We start from the raw sequence: 12,805 nt of genomic DNA on the forward strand, positions 1-12,805 counted from the left end.
TTAAATGCAATTTGTGATGTTTTTCAGCTAAGCTCATAAAAGTACATCAATTTATGATTTGATTAAAGGATCTTGAAAACTGTGCATTGTCCATACAGCCTTCTGGACTACAAACTGCTTCTGTCACATTGCCATGTGATGTGCCATATAAAAGTCAAGGCATTGGTGACCTCTCAGAATAACAGAAAAGGAGGTACTGTTAGCTTGATGAAAAATGAGAAAAACAATGTATTGAAGGAAAGGTTTCTGGGGGGAATCCAGGAGGAAGGCTCCAAGGGAGGAGACTTGTTGTGATTGGAGATAAAAGACTTTAAACATGCTCCTCAGTCTTACAGTTAAATTTTAAGTCAGCAAAATCATCAACATTTATGGTAAAAAGTCAATGAATAGCCACACACAAGTAAATCCAAAATGAAAACCCTAGAAAGTAGGACCATCCTGGGACCCATTTAATCAGCTGATCAGCAGGTAGAATAGGGTTCTGTAGGGCAATAAAGGGAAGTGATGGTGGGAAAATTAAAGGCATTTCAACCAAACTAGCATAATACCAAGAGTTCAACACTTTCTAGATGGTTCCCTTGCTCTGCATGCTGACAGCCATTGGAATACTGTGTGTAGATTCCAGTTGCCTGGGGACCTCTAATCAGGTAACTGCACATAAATGGCGACAGCTTCTTCTGTTTTTCGTCATGATAACGGCACTTTCCAGCCACGTGATATTGATCTTCAGGAGAGGCTGTTCTGTGCTACATGAGGAAACCGACAGGCAGCGTACTAAAGGCCAAGTTGCAGGGTTTTGGCTTTCTAACTGAACCCAGCAGATCTGAGTTGGGTCGATTTGGGCAACCCAGGCTTCACACATGCCACTGAGTTAGTGGCAAGTCAAGATTTTAATGCCGATTTTAAATGTTCATTTATCTTTCCTTTTTATTTTTTTATGTCTTGGCTTGAGAATGTGCATTCCTCATGACTCATGCAAAGTCCAGTGTCAGGATTTAAATTAGGAGAAATTGGCCCACACCTCTTCATTTTCTTTCCCATGACCTTATCCATGGGAATGCAGTGTGGCGAAGGAGAGAGAATATGAGGCAGAATCAGTTATGGATCTTTCCAGTACGTTTTACTAACTGTAGGGCCTCTTCTCTTCATTAAAGTGGGGACAATTCTTCTTACCTTATGTAGCTGCTGTAAGACTCAAATGAGATAATCTATCAGTAGCACTTAGCATTTGTCAATGTGTAACTTTATAAAGTTATCAACATGACTCTCGTGCAAATACAAAGTAAGGATGTGCCAAAAATATACTTACCATCCCAATGGAACTGGCAGGATGGTAAAGCTTGGTAGAAGAATTGGCTGGGAGAGACTGGCTCAGACAAGACTATAGCCCTACAGAGCAGTAAAACCGTAACCTTTAAGCTTATCCTTTGTAGCAGACATGAATTATTTGCATCTCTATTGGACAAACATCTACAAGTTAACATATAATTTCATAGTCTTGACCCTAAACAATAGAACATAGTAAAACAAGCAGAAGTACAATTGTCTGGAGAATTAAATCATCCGTGGGTGGGCCTGTTAGACAATGTTCCATAGGACCTTAAGGGACATGGAGTCATCCTTTTGCTTTTTTTCAAAGTTTCAGATCATTTGTTTAGAAGTCCCCTCTTGTATAATAAATTATCTCCAGAGATGGTTCATATTACAAAAAGTCTGTGTCATTGTGTTTGGACCTGATTAGTTTTCATGGGTGTAATAAGTTGTTAATCAACCACACAAGCCCCTTAAACATGGCCAACAGATTCAGAGCTACTGTTTTAAAGCAACTACTGAGGCCAGAAAATTAACTTCTGTATGGGAATGTCTAAAGGAATCTCTGATTGCATTTTCAAAAGCTTGTTTTTGTTCCAGACACGTTTTCGTTGCTCTTATGGGCTCCCTTATTGTAAGGTATATTCGTTTCCGATTGCCGCTTAAATAAACCACCACAAATTTGGTGGTTTAAAACAACACAAATCTATTCTCTTACCATTCTGAAGTCATAAGCCTGACATGATCTCAGTGGGCTAAAGTCAAGGTGTTGAAAGGACTGGTTCCTTCTGGAATCTCTATAGGAAAATCAGAAACCGTTTTTTCCAGTTTCTGGAGGCCTCCAATAATCCTTGCCTTGTGGACCCTTGGCTCTATTTTCAAAACCAGCAAGGGCTTTGCATCTTTAAGTCTCTTTCTCTCTGCTCCTCTGCATCTGCCTGTCTGACTTCTACTGGGATCCTCTTATGAAGACCTTTGTGATTACATTGGGCTCACCCACATAATTTAGTATGATCTCCCATTTTAAGAACTATAACTCGATCACATCTACAAAATAAATTCCCCTTTGTATATTTTAAACTATGAGGATTGGGACATTGACCCTTGGAGGTAGTGGGATGTTATTCACCCTACCACACATGGGTAAGAAAGTAAAGCCAAGAAATTCATCTGCACAGCATTCCTGTAATACATTTGTGTATTTTGGTGAATTTCTCTTTGAGGTGCCCCACATCTGGTAGATTTCCTGATCTATCAGGAAATGACTTTCCTTATCACCTATAAGTCTGAGATTCCATAAGCCACAGAACAAATAACAAATCAGTTTCCTGAGAGAGTTTTCTGGATCTTGGGTCTACAGATGAAGGATAGCATTTGTTCCGTAACGGTGGGTTTGCTACACCTGACTAAATGAGGTTTATTGTCAAATATAATAATTCTGGCATGACCTCATTTAAACAACCAATCTGTCAAACTCTATCCTGATAAAGCAGAAGATATATATTTGTTGGTTTTATGCAAATTACCACATTGCCATAACATCTAGTGAGTTGTTACTGAATTCTAGGGCTTCAGAGAGAATAATATATCATATAAAGAATGCATCATTTATTGGGGTGCCTGGGTGGCTCAGTCAGTTGAGAGTCCAACTTTTAATTTTGGCTCAGGTCACAATCCCAGTGTCATGGGATGGAGCCCCACGTCGGGCTTTGAGCTGCACGTGGAGACTACTTAAGATTCTCTCTCTTTCCCTCTGCGCCTCCCACCCCTGCTCACGTACACTCTCTCTTTCTTCTACAATAAAAAGAAAAAGAAAAAGAATGTATCGTTTTTAGGCTACTATTTTGAGGTTTGAAGATAAAGAAAGGATATCTTCATTCCCTTAACAGAACATTTAAAACCACATTAGCAGGGCACCTAGGTGGCTCAGTAGTTTAAGCATCTGACTCTTGATGTGGGCTAAGATCATGATCTCACAGTTCATGGGACTGAGCCCCGCATCCAGCTCTGCACATAGCAAACCAGCTCTGGTATGGTTACAGTTGTCTAAGTGATGTCACTTTAAACTCCAAAGTCTGTACCCATGACTCTGTTTCTTAAAGTACCGATAGGTACGTATATCTAGCACCATTTTTCTGTGAGGCTCTGAGACTGTCATTCTTTGACAAAGGCCCATTTTCCAATCCATAGCTTAGAGCAAAAACTTCAGATAATTAGGAGGAGAAAGTAGACATCACTTGTTGATGTTGACAATGAAAGTCTATTTTATCATATTACATAGAAGGAAAATTATAAACTTTACATCTTCTTAAGAGAAGACTAAATACTCCAAGACCAACTGTCATGTTTTGTAAAAACAAAACCCACCAGTTTTATATTCGTATAGCATTTGACATAAAAGGATTCACAAACTTAAAATATATATCTTATTAATAAAGCCACCAAAGCTGAGCAAATTTTGCCAAAATTTTAACACACATCTTTGCTTTTATTCAGACTTATCATGTCTGCATCAAGGCGAACAGAAGTCTGTTCCCTCAAATACTATACACACACACGTTTTTTTGTTCGCTATACTTTTTCATAATGTAGTATATTTTTTTCTCTTTACCTCGTAAACAAATATGCAGCCCCGGAGAGCCGCATACAGCCTTCGAACACCTTTTTCAAAGTAACAAAAATAAGCATGTTCATTACCATGACCCAAAGGACAGTTTCTCCACAACATGTAAAAATAATAAGATATATAGAGATATACATGTATGTATATACACACACATATACAGTGACCAATGCATCTGTACTATCTCTTATTGAGAAACCATCTCAAGAATTCAAGTATCATTAAGATTATTATTAGTTCAATAATAATTCAAAGATTATCCATAAATTAACTTGATTTATCACTAGCTTAAGGTCTTAAACTCAATAAGGAACTTGGAAATTATGTTTAAACTGATACATTACACAGCATAATTACTGTTGTAAAAATTTTTTCAGAATCTTATTCAATAATTACATACATAATTTTACATCTTCTTTATTTATTTATTTTTTTTTTTAAATTTTTTTTTCAACGTTTTTTATTTATTTTTGGCACAGAGAGAGACAGAGCATGAACGGGGGAGGGGCAGAGAGAGAGGGAGACACAGAATCGGAAACAGGCTCCAGGCTCTGAGCCATCAGCCCAGAGCCTGACGCGGGGCTCGAACTCACGGACCGCGAGATCGTGACCTGGCTGAAGTCGGACGCTTAGCCGACTGCGCCACCCAGGCGCCCCTACATCTTCTTTATTTTAAGCATTATGTAGCAGTCCTAGCTTATCTAATTAGCCAACCAGTTTAGTTAAAGAACTTCAGATTAACTAGCCTCTTCTTTTGTCAAGAAAGAAAAAATAAATTGGTAAAAAGAGGTGGGCTTAAACTATAACTCAATACTGATAAAATTGGGGAAAAAATATTGAGGTCAAAGATGCACTTTGATTATATGAACTTGAGTTTCTATCTAAGAATGCTTCTAAGCCAGCATTTTTTTAAAGGTAGCACAGAAAATATAGTAAAACTTTAGTTTCTCTATATAACTGAAATCCTGGATATATTAACATAAGCAATCAAAGAGGTAACCAAAGAAAGAGATCCTTTTATTTGGAAGGTTTATAATCTAATTTATTAATATTTTCTGAAAGTGAAAATAAATTTCATACTCACACAATGAGGTAAAGAGGCTTTTCTCATTTTCAGACATAAGAGATAGTCACTGAGAGTTGTAGCCTCACTTCCACAATCTCAGCCATGAGTTGAAAGTAAAGGTAAAATACAAAATATGTTGGGCACGGAACTGAAGGAGTATTTCTTCTTTCCAGTGGACCTGAGATATATTCTTGCTCAGACAAAAGTAAAAGGCTAACAAATCAGATTTGTATTCATCTTTCACACTACAGACAGAATTAGATTCTTTTCCTTTTTATATCAGGCCACCATGTATTCAGAACAAAATGTCAGATTCCCATTCAATGTTGCCACCAGTGGAAAATGACTTAGTGGCCATGTTCAAATCAGATTCACATGTTCTTGAGACTAGTCTAGTATTCAAATAACCACAGGTCCTTAGACTTGGTCATGGCCAAAACCAAGGTCTTCTGAGACACAAAATGTTCCTTTGACTATTGCCAAGTGGTCAGAGACCAGACACAGATCTATTCGTCCTTGCACCCAGTTTAAAAAGAGAAATACCCCAAACTAGGAGTTAAGCAAGATACTCACAGACTGAGAGACTTGGGCGAAAATCAGTATCAAAATATAAAATCAAAGGAAGAGAGAAGAACAACAAAAACAAAGATTCAGCAAAGGTAAATTCCATTAGTCCTTGGAATTTGCTCCAGGACTGGGAAAAAATAGGAATTTTCTGAGATTAAATGATTCATAAGGTTGGTTCCGGCAGGTGAGTTTATTTGAGCATCTTGGTAGGACCATCTCCAAAATGTCAAACTACAATTTTAAAATAGTTACAGACGTGACTATACAAATATAAGGTGAGTATGTGTTGAAGACACATTTCACTTTGAGGGAGTTGGCAAGATGGCAAAGCTCATTTCAAGGAGATGTAGAGGAAAATTAATTGTGGGGGCCACCTGGAAATCAAAAATGGTTAATGTACCAGGGCAATAAAATTATAATTTGGAGGTTGTCTTTTCTATTAGACAGAAATCATTTACATTTTATAGAGTCTAGGGCCTAAACAACTGACAATTTAAGACACATTTTTCTAGAGAATCAGGCTATCTGTGGATGAAACTCTTAGATGATGGCCACTATCACAAACACCGGCCATACAGTATTTTTGCACCGGTGACATACTTGTCACCGGCCATGACAAGTAAGATGTTAATGACTTTTTCCTTTATTTTTAAATTTTGACAAGTTTTAACAATATATAGAATAGTCATTTAACAATTTCTTTCTCTCATCTTAATCTAATTCCAAAGGAAGCTAACCTTTGGGTTCGCCATGAACCTTTATTTACAATATTCTTACAAGAAAGCATAATTCCTAATACATAAATGAAAATGCTAGAAACTATTGCCCTTAAAAGATCACATCTACTAGAAAAGCACATTCTCTCCTGCTCTCAAAAAGGAAGTCTCTTTCAATAAGAAAGAATTTATTCCCTATGGCAAGCAAGAAGGGCTGTGTCAGGGAAAATTCTAAGAAAGGAGGTTTTATGTGCTTTTATATATTTAAGTCCCCTTTAGGAAAAAAAAAAAGGAATACAAGCAATCATTTTACCAGAATGAAGTTAAAAGTTGACTATTACAAGAGCCTAGAGTTAGATACTTGTCACTTCCTTCCTCAAAACTAAAATATATATATTTTATTTGGACAAAAAATATCATCTTGAGAAAAAGCATACAGTAAGACGTTAATGACAACTTTTGTTTTTCTTCTCTCAGCTTTTGATTTCTGTCTCTTGGCCATCAGATAATGTGTCTGATAAGAGAAAAGAAAGTCACACCATTTGATTCACTTGCTATTAGACAATTGTTGTCAAGAGGTCTAATGCAAGGTGGAAATTAAAGCTATTTCCTAAAATAGGGACAATAGTTTAAGTAGTGTTTTCAGTTAAGCATACGATAATTGTTCCTTGTGCAAATGCTTCTCCATAAGGCAAGCAAATTGTAATTATGACTAATATAATTATATATCATTATCCAAATTGTATATGCTTCAGCCTTGCTCCAGAAAATGGATTCCTTATGGATCTTATTCCTCGTATCCAGGAGTTAGTCATTGTCTATTCACCCTAATCAATAATGCATTGGTGATTAACAAATGCTTATCAACAATTACTTTGAAAAACAAAACAAAGAACTTGTACAGAAATGCTCATCTAGGGATGGGAGGCAGGAAGACACAGGCAACTATGTCAAGAATGAGAAGCTTGACTTTGAAGGTCAAAAGATATTTCAGTTTAGTAAAGAACCCAGGCAGGGAGTCTTTGTAGATATTTGAGGCAGGGAAGGAAGCATTGTTAGAGCATGAAAAATGAACTTTTTTGCCACTTGGATGAGCAGGGAGGAGAAGCGAGAAGCGGGAATTACACCGCACCAGCGACTGGAACACTAAATTCAAGAATAAAACTAACACAACAGAATCCAAACAAAGGGACACAATAGACACACTTAGTGGAAATGAAATTGGATTTCTGAACTGGATTTTAAGACCCTGCTATGAGCTGTATGCTACATCAAGAGATAAATGCTACCAATTCTGCACATTTTCAGAGAGCTCGGTAAACTCTGGACAATGTATCGAATTGACTCACAGCATGACCCCCAAGAAGGAAAAGTTGCCTGTAGGAAAAAGCTTTCGGAAAATTCTGTAGAACTTTAATGAAGAAAACTACCTCCTTTCACACAGATCAGGAAGAGGTTAAAACTGCACATTTTGAGAAGCATGAAGAAGGGGCCCGCACACTGATTGAGTCCAACCACAGTAGTAGAGATTTCTACCCAACTAAAGTTTCCAACAAATTGTCTTCCACTCGCAGGCAGATGCTAGGACTCTAATGCTGTAGCTTCTTTAGTGACTCTCATTTAACACACCAGTCCACGGAAGCAGCCTTTGACGTGCGAAATAGAAAGTGACCAGAGTACAAAAAGTAGGATTGGAATATGGTGGGGAGGACAACGAGATTACAGTGCCAGGAGGTGTACCTAAACGTACACAGAACGATGCTCCACACTTGCATTCGATACCAATTTTTCTTGTCCCAGGGCAGAGAAGGTGACTACCAGTATCTCAGCAAGTATAACAACAGGCATTACTATCAACTGTAAAAATACGCTATTTATTTATCTATCTATCTGTCTATCTATCTAAATTCAAGCTACTAAACATATATGTAGTATTAGTCTCAGGAGTAGAATTTAGTGATTCATCACTTACACATAACACCCAATGCTCATCCCAAAAAGTGCCCTTCTTAATGCCCACCACCCATTTAGCCCATCCCCCTATTCACCTCCCCTCCAGCGACCCTCAATGTGCTCTCTGTATTTAAGAGACTCTTAAGGCTTGCCTCCCTCTTAGTTTTTATCTTAGTTTTCCTTCCCTTCCCCTATGTTCATCTGTTTTGTTTCTTAAATTCCACATATGAGTGAAATCATATGATATTTGTCTTTCTCTGACTGACTTATGTCACTTACCATAATACACTCCAGTTCCATCCACATTGTTGCAAATGGCAAGATTTCATCCTTTTGGGGATACTGAAGTAATATTCCACTATGTGTGTGTGTGTGTATACATGTACATATACATATATGTATACACACATATACACATACATACACACATACATACTACATCTTCTTTATCCATTCATCAGTCAACCCAGTAATTTTACTACTAGGTATTTATCCAAAGGATACAAAAATGCTGATTCAAAGGGGCAGAAGCACCCTAGTGTTTATAGAAACACTGTCAACAATAGTCAAAGTATGGAAAATGCCATCTCTTTTCTAAAGCTGGTGCCAGTGTTTGGCATTATAGCCTTCCTTAGCAATAAACTCTTGAGGCGAAGTTCAAGAATCTCAAGAATTTCTTCTGTGTTACGGCACTTGAGTAACTCACATCTAGCTTGGCCATATAGTAGGCTTAGATGAGAGCTGAAGGCTTCTTGTGTCCACATATCATTTCCTGACATGAATTTGATTCAACTGCCAGCATTATCATGTGAAAAAATGTTTACTTCTGTCATGACTAACATGCCATCTGCATGGTAGCCAGAAAGTATGTTTCGGTTTATTGTGTTAGTTCCTGATAATTAAATTGATTCCATTCACTATTCTTTCTATAAGAACTTTGATGGTAGTGTTTTATTCCTGAAACTGGCCACCCTGCTGTGGAACTATTTCCATTAACACTTCATGGTGTGCAAGTTGGTGGGACAGGGAGATGAAGGGATTGTGCTGTCCCTAGGTTCACAGGTGGGCATGTGAATATGTTTCATTTTGTTCTGTGAGAACGACCTTCTAACCAATCCCCTGCTTACAGTCTTGATCTTTGAGTCTTTCTTCCCTAGTTCTGCTAAAACGATCTCTCTGGAGTGCACATCTGCCCATGACACTCCTAGACTTAGAACACTCCGATGATTGGGGTGCCTAGGTAGCTTAGCTGGTTAAGCATCCAACTTTGGTTCAGGTCATGATCCCATGGTTCGTAGGTTCAAGGCCTGCATCAGGCTCTGTGCTGACAGCTCAGAGCCTGGAGCCTGCTTCAGATTCTGTCTCCCTCTCTCTCTGCCCCTCCCCTTCTCGTTCTCTCTCTCTCTCTCTCAAAAATAAACAATGAAAAGAAAAAGTTTAATAAAAAATCCACTCTGATGATTCCCATGTGTCTACAGAGCAAAGTCCAAGCAAACTAATATGATCCATAACACCTTTATGATCAAGTGTCTACCTGCCTTCCTAGACCCATCTCTTATCATTCCTTACCTTGCGTTATGGATCCATAGCAGACAGGATTTACCCTGTATATGCTTTTTACTCAGACTGTGAATCTTTGCCTGGCCAGCTTCTCATCCTTTGAGAGCTTAGGCATTCTTCCTGCCAGAGTCCTTTTCTGAGTCTTTCTTTCCAGGCATTTGGGACAAGTACTTCTGCCCCATACTCCTTTCTTCAAATACTGCGTGCAAACCTTTATCCTCACCACTCATGGTGCCTCACTGACATCCATCCATGTTCTTTTTCCTACTAAACCATAAACTGGTAAGTGCTATATTCTCAGATAGCTTCTGGCACAGAGAAGATGAGAACCAGCAGTGCCCATAGTGTTAAATCCTTGTCTGAGGGCAGAAGACCAACGTCTCAGCTCAGTCAAACAAAGACAGCACATTTTCCCTTCCTCTGCCTCTTTGTTCTATCCAGGTCCTCAATGGATTAGGTAATGCCCACTCGCATTAGGGAGGGCATTTGCTTTATTCAGTAAATGGAAACACCCTCATGGACATATCCAGAGGTAATGTTTAACCAGATAACTGAACATCTTATAAAGTCAAGATTTAGACTAATTTGTAGGTGGCAAGAAGTACATGGTTATGTGTTTTATGTGCTGGGGGAAATTGAGAATGAAAGTTGTATTTTGGGGTAATGAATCTACCGTTGATTTGGAAAATGAAAAACAGAAGATCCCAGAAAAGACTACAGATGTGAGTCCTGACATGTGAGGCAATAAAGGCCAAACTTCAGAGCTTGTGGGGAATGTGAGAAGGAAAATGAGAGATAGTTGTAAAAAAGAATCATTGTTTAACTTTTCAGTGCTCTCAGTGAGTTAAGATTGTGTGAAGTGCCATTTAAATCTCGCAGAAACCCTGCACGGACCAGATGCTGAAATCTGAGACAACCCAGATTCAGGTTAAGTGAAGTCACACTTCAGAGATTCAAACCCAGCTCTGTGATAAACTCATACTCTTCCCACTGCATTGGCCACATGGGTAAATACAGTCAACAGGTACACATGGTGTGAACACAGTAACTTTCAGGATTTTCTGCACATTTCACAAATGTCCAGTGAATTTGGTAAAGTCAGGAGAAAGCAGAACCAGCTAGGGAGATACAAAGGACTGAGGTTCCTCGTATCCTCATTTATAAGTCAACTCAAATTAGGCAAGATTGCCAAAAATCATCTAAAGATTGAGGCTGAAGCTAGGGCCACTATTTTCTGTTTAATGAAAAAACCACCAAAGATGTCCAGGGCGAGTTCTATGAAAGCAGGCTGCTGTGATTTCTAGTTCCTAAAATGATGTGGATACACGTGGCAGGCTGAATAATGGCTCCCCTTTCAAGGTACCCATGTCCTAATCCATAGAATGTGTAAATGTTGTCTTTTGTGGCAGAAAAAAAAGGACTTTGCATATACAATTAAGTTAGGGATTTTTGAGATGGGGCAAGTATCCCGGTTTATCTACATGGGCCTTAAATGCCATCAGAAGTACCCCTATGAGAGAAAGAGTAGAGAGAGATTGCACACAAGAAAGGAAGGCAATGTGACCACAGAGGCAGAGATTGGAGAAATACAGCCACAGGGCAAAGGTTGCTGGCAGCCACCAGAAACACGAAGAGTCAAGGAGCAGAGTCTCCCATGAGTGTCCTTGAGGGAGCATGGCCCTGTTGAACGCTTTGATTTTGCTCAGAGTTACTGACTTTGGATGTCTGCTCCTGGCCTCCAGAACAATGAGAGAACAAATTTCTGTTGTTTTAAGCCACCCGGTTTGTGATAATTTGCTACAGCAGCTACAGGAAACTAATGTCATGGCCAAATGACAGTGGAAGGCCTAAATCTCAAACACCCTAAAAATCTGATAACACATCACTGGATTATATCCTTTTCACAGAGAAAATTAGTGGGGGTGGGGATACTTCCCCATACACAAGCACCTTAAAAGGGATTTGGTTTGACCTTGAAAGACAATATTACGGCTGCCCAGACTTTGTTTACTCCATGTGCAGACTATTTTACAGCCATTCCTTCCATACTGCCCATTTAGATTGTCACTATCACAGATTTGACTGATGTTAGGTGTTTGAACTGCCAGAATAAATGAGTGCTAATAAAACAGGGAAGCGTTCTGCCATTGAGCCACTGAAGCAACGCAATGCTTTCTAACAGCATGATGAAACCAAATCATTGGATACTGTGATGAATTTGAGGTATTACAGTTTTGATGGTGTTAGGATTATGATAAGTGTGAAATAGTAATGCCACGTTCCTTTCGTCCATAGGCTCGGTGGGATGGCCTGACTGGGCGTATCACCTTCAATAAAACCGACGGCTTGAGGAAGGATTTTGATCTGGATATTATTAGTCTCAAAGAGGAAGGAACTGAAAAGGTAACCTTCTCAATAAGAAATTTAAGAATAAAATAAAGACAACTGTTCAAGCATGTTAATTGCACATACAAGTAGGGAATGATAAAATGATTCTCTTAACATGTTCATGTATGTCCAGTTTTCTGGAACTCTCTCTCCCTGCTCTGCTGATAGATGTTGACATGCTACATTCTGAAATTGTATGTTATTAATAGCAATGCTAACATTCATATACTTCTCTGCTTATGCAGCAGGCATGATCACAGTATTAAATACCTATGGTCCTGTGGGTGGGGTGTCATTAGCCCCACTTCTGAAAGGTTTCAGGAAACTGAGTTTAGACTTGGAAAATAAGGAGTTTGTCAACGATTCATCTATGGAATGGCATCCAAGTTTTACTCAGAAATGAATTTGAATTGCGCTCCATTTTGAGATTGGTTGACAGAAGGACAGACTAAAGTAGGATAGAAAGGGCTTACTGGATTCTTAATTTTAGGAGGAAATATGCCCCCCAAAATGCATTTTAATGCTGGGTTCTGATCTTAGAATTAGTTGATCTTATTTTTAAATATCGTTTTTATTTTTAAGTAATCTGTATACCCAATGTGGGCCTCGAACTCACAATAC

The 12,805-nt window shown here is 38.6% G+C and overlaps 1 protein-coding gene across 8 annotated transcripts in view; it reads left to right on the top strand.

The window, feature by feature from the left end:
* GRIK1 (glutamate ionotropic receptor kainate type subunit 1) overlaps positions 1-12,805 on the top strand; it is a 370,605-nt gene that overhangs the window by 300,794 nt on the left and 57,006 nt on the right. For all 8 annotated transcript variants that reach the window (XM_042903075.1, XM_042903078.1, XM_042903076.1 and 5 more), the window contains one exon: positions 12,092-12,199. In XM_042903075.1, coding sequence (XP_042759009.1) covers positions 12,092-12,199 — 108 coding nt within the window. The remainder of the gene's footprint in view (positions 1-12,091; positions 12,200-12,805) is intronic.

Source organism: Panthera leo, chromosome C2, assembly GCF_018350215.1.
Source record: "Panthera leo isolate Ple1 chromosome C2, P.leo_Ple1_pat1.1, whole genome shotgun sequence".
In the NCBI taxonomy this organism is placed as follows: domain Eukaryota; kingdom Metazoa; phylum Chordata; class Mammalia; order Carnivora; family Felidae; genus Panthera; species Panthera leo.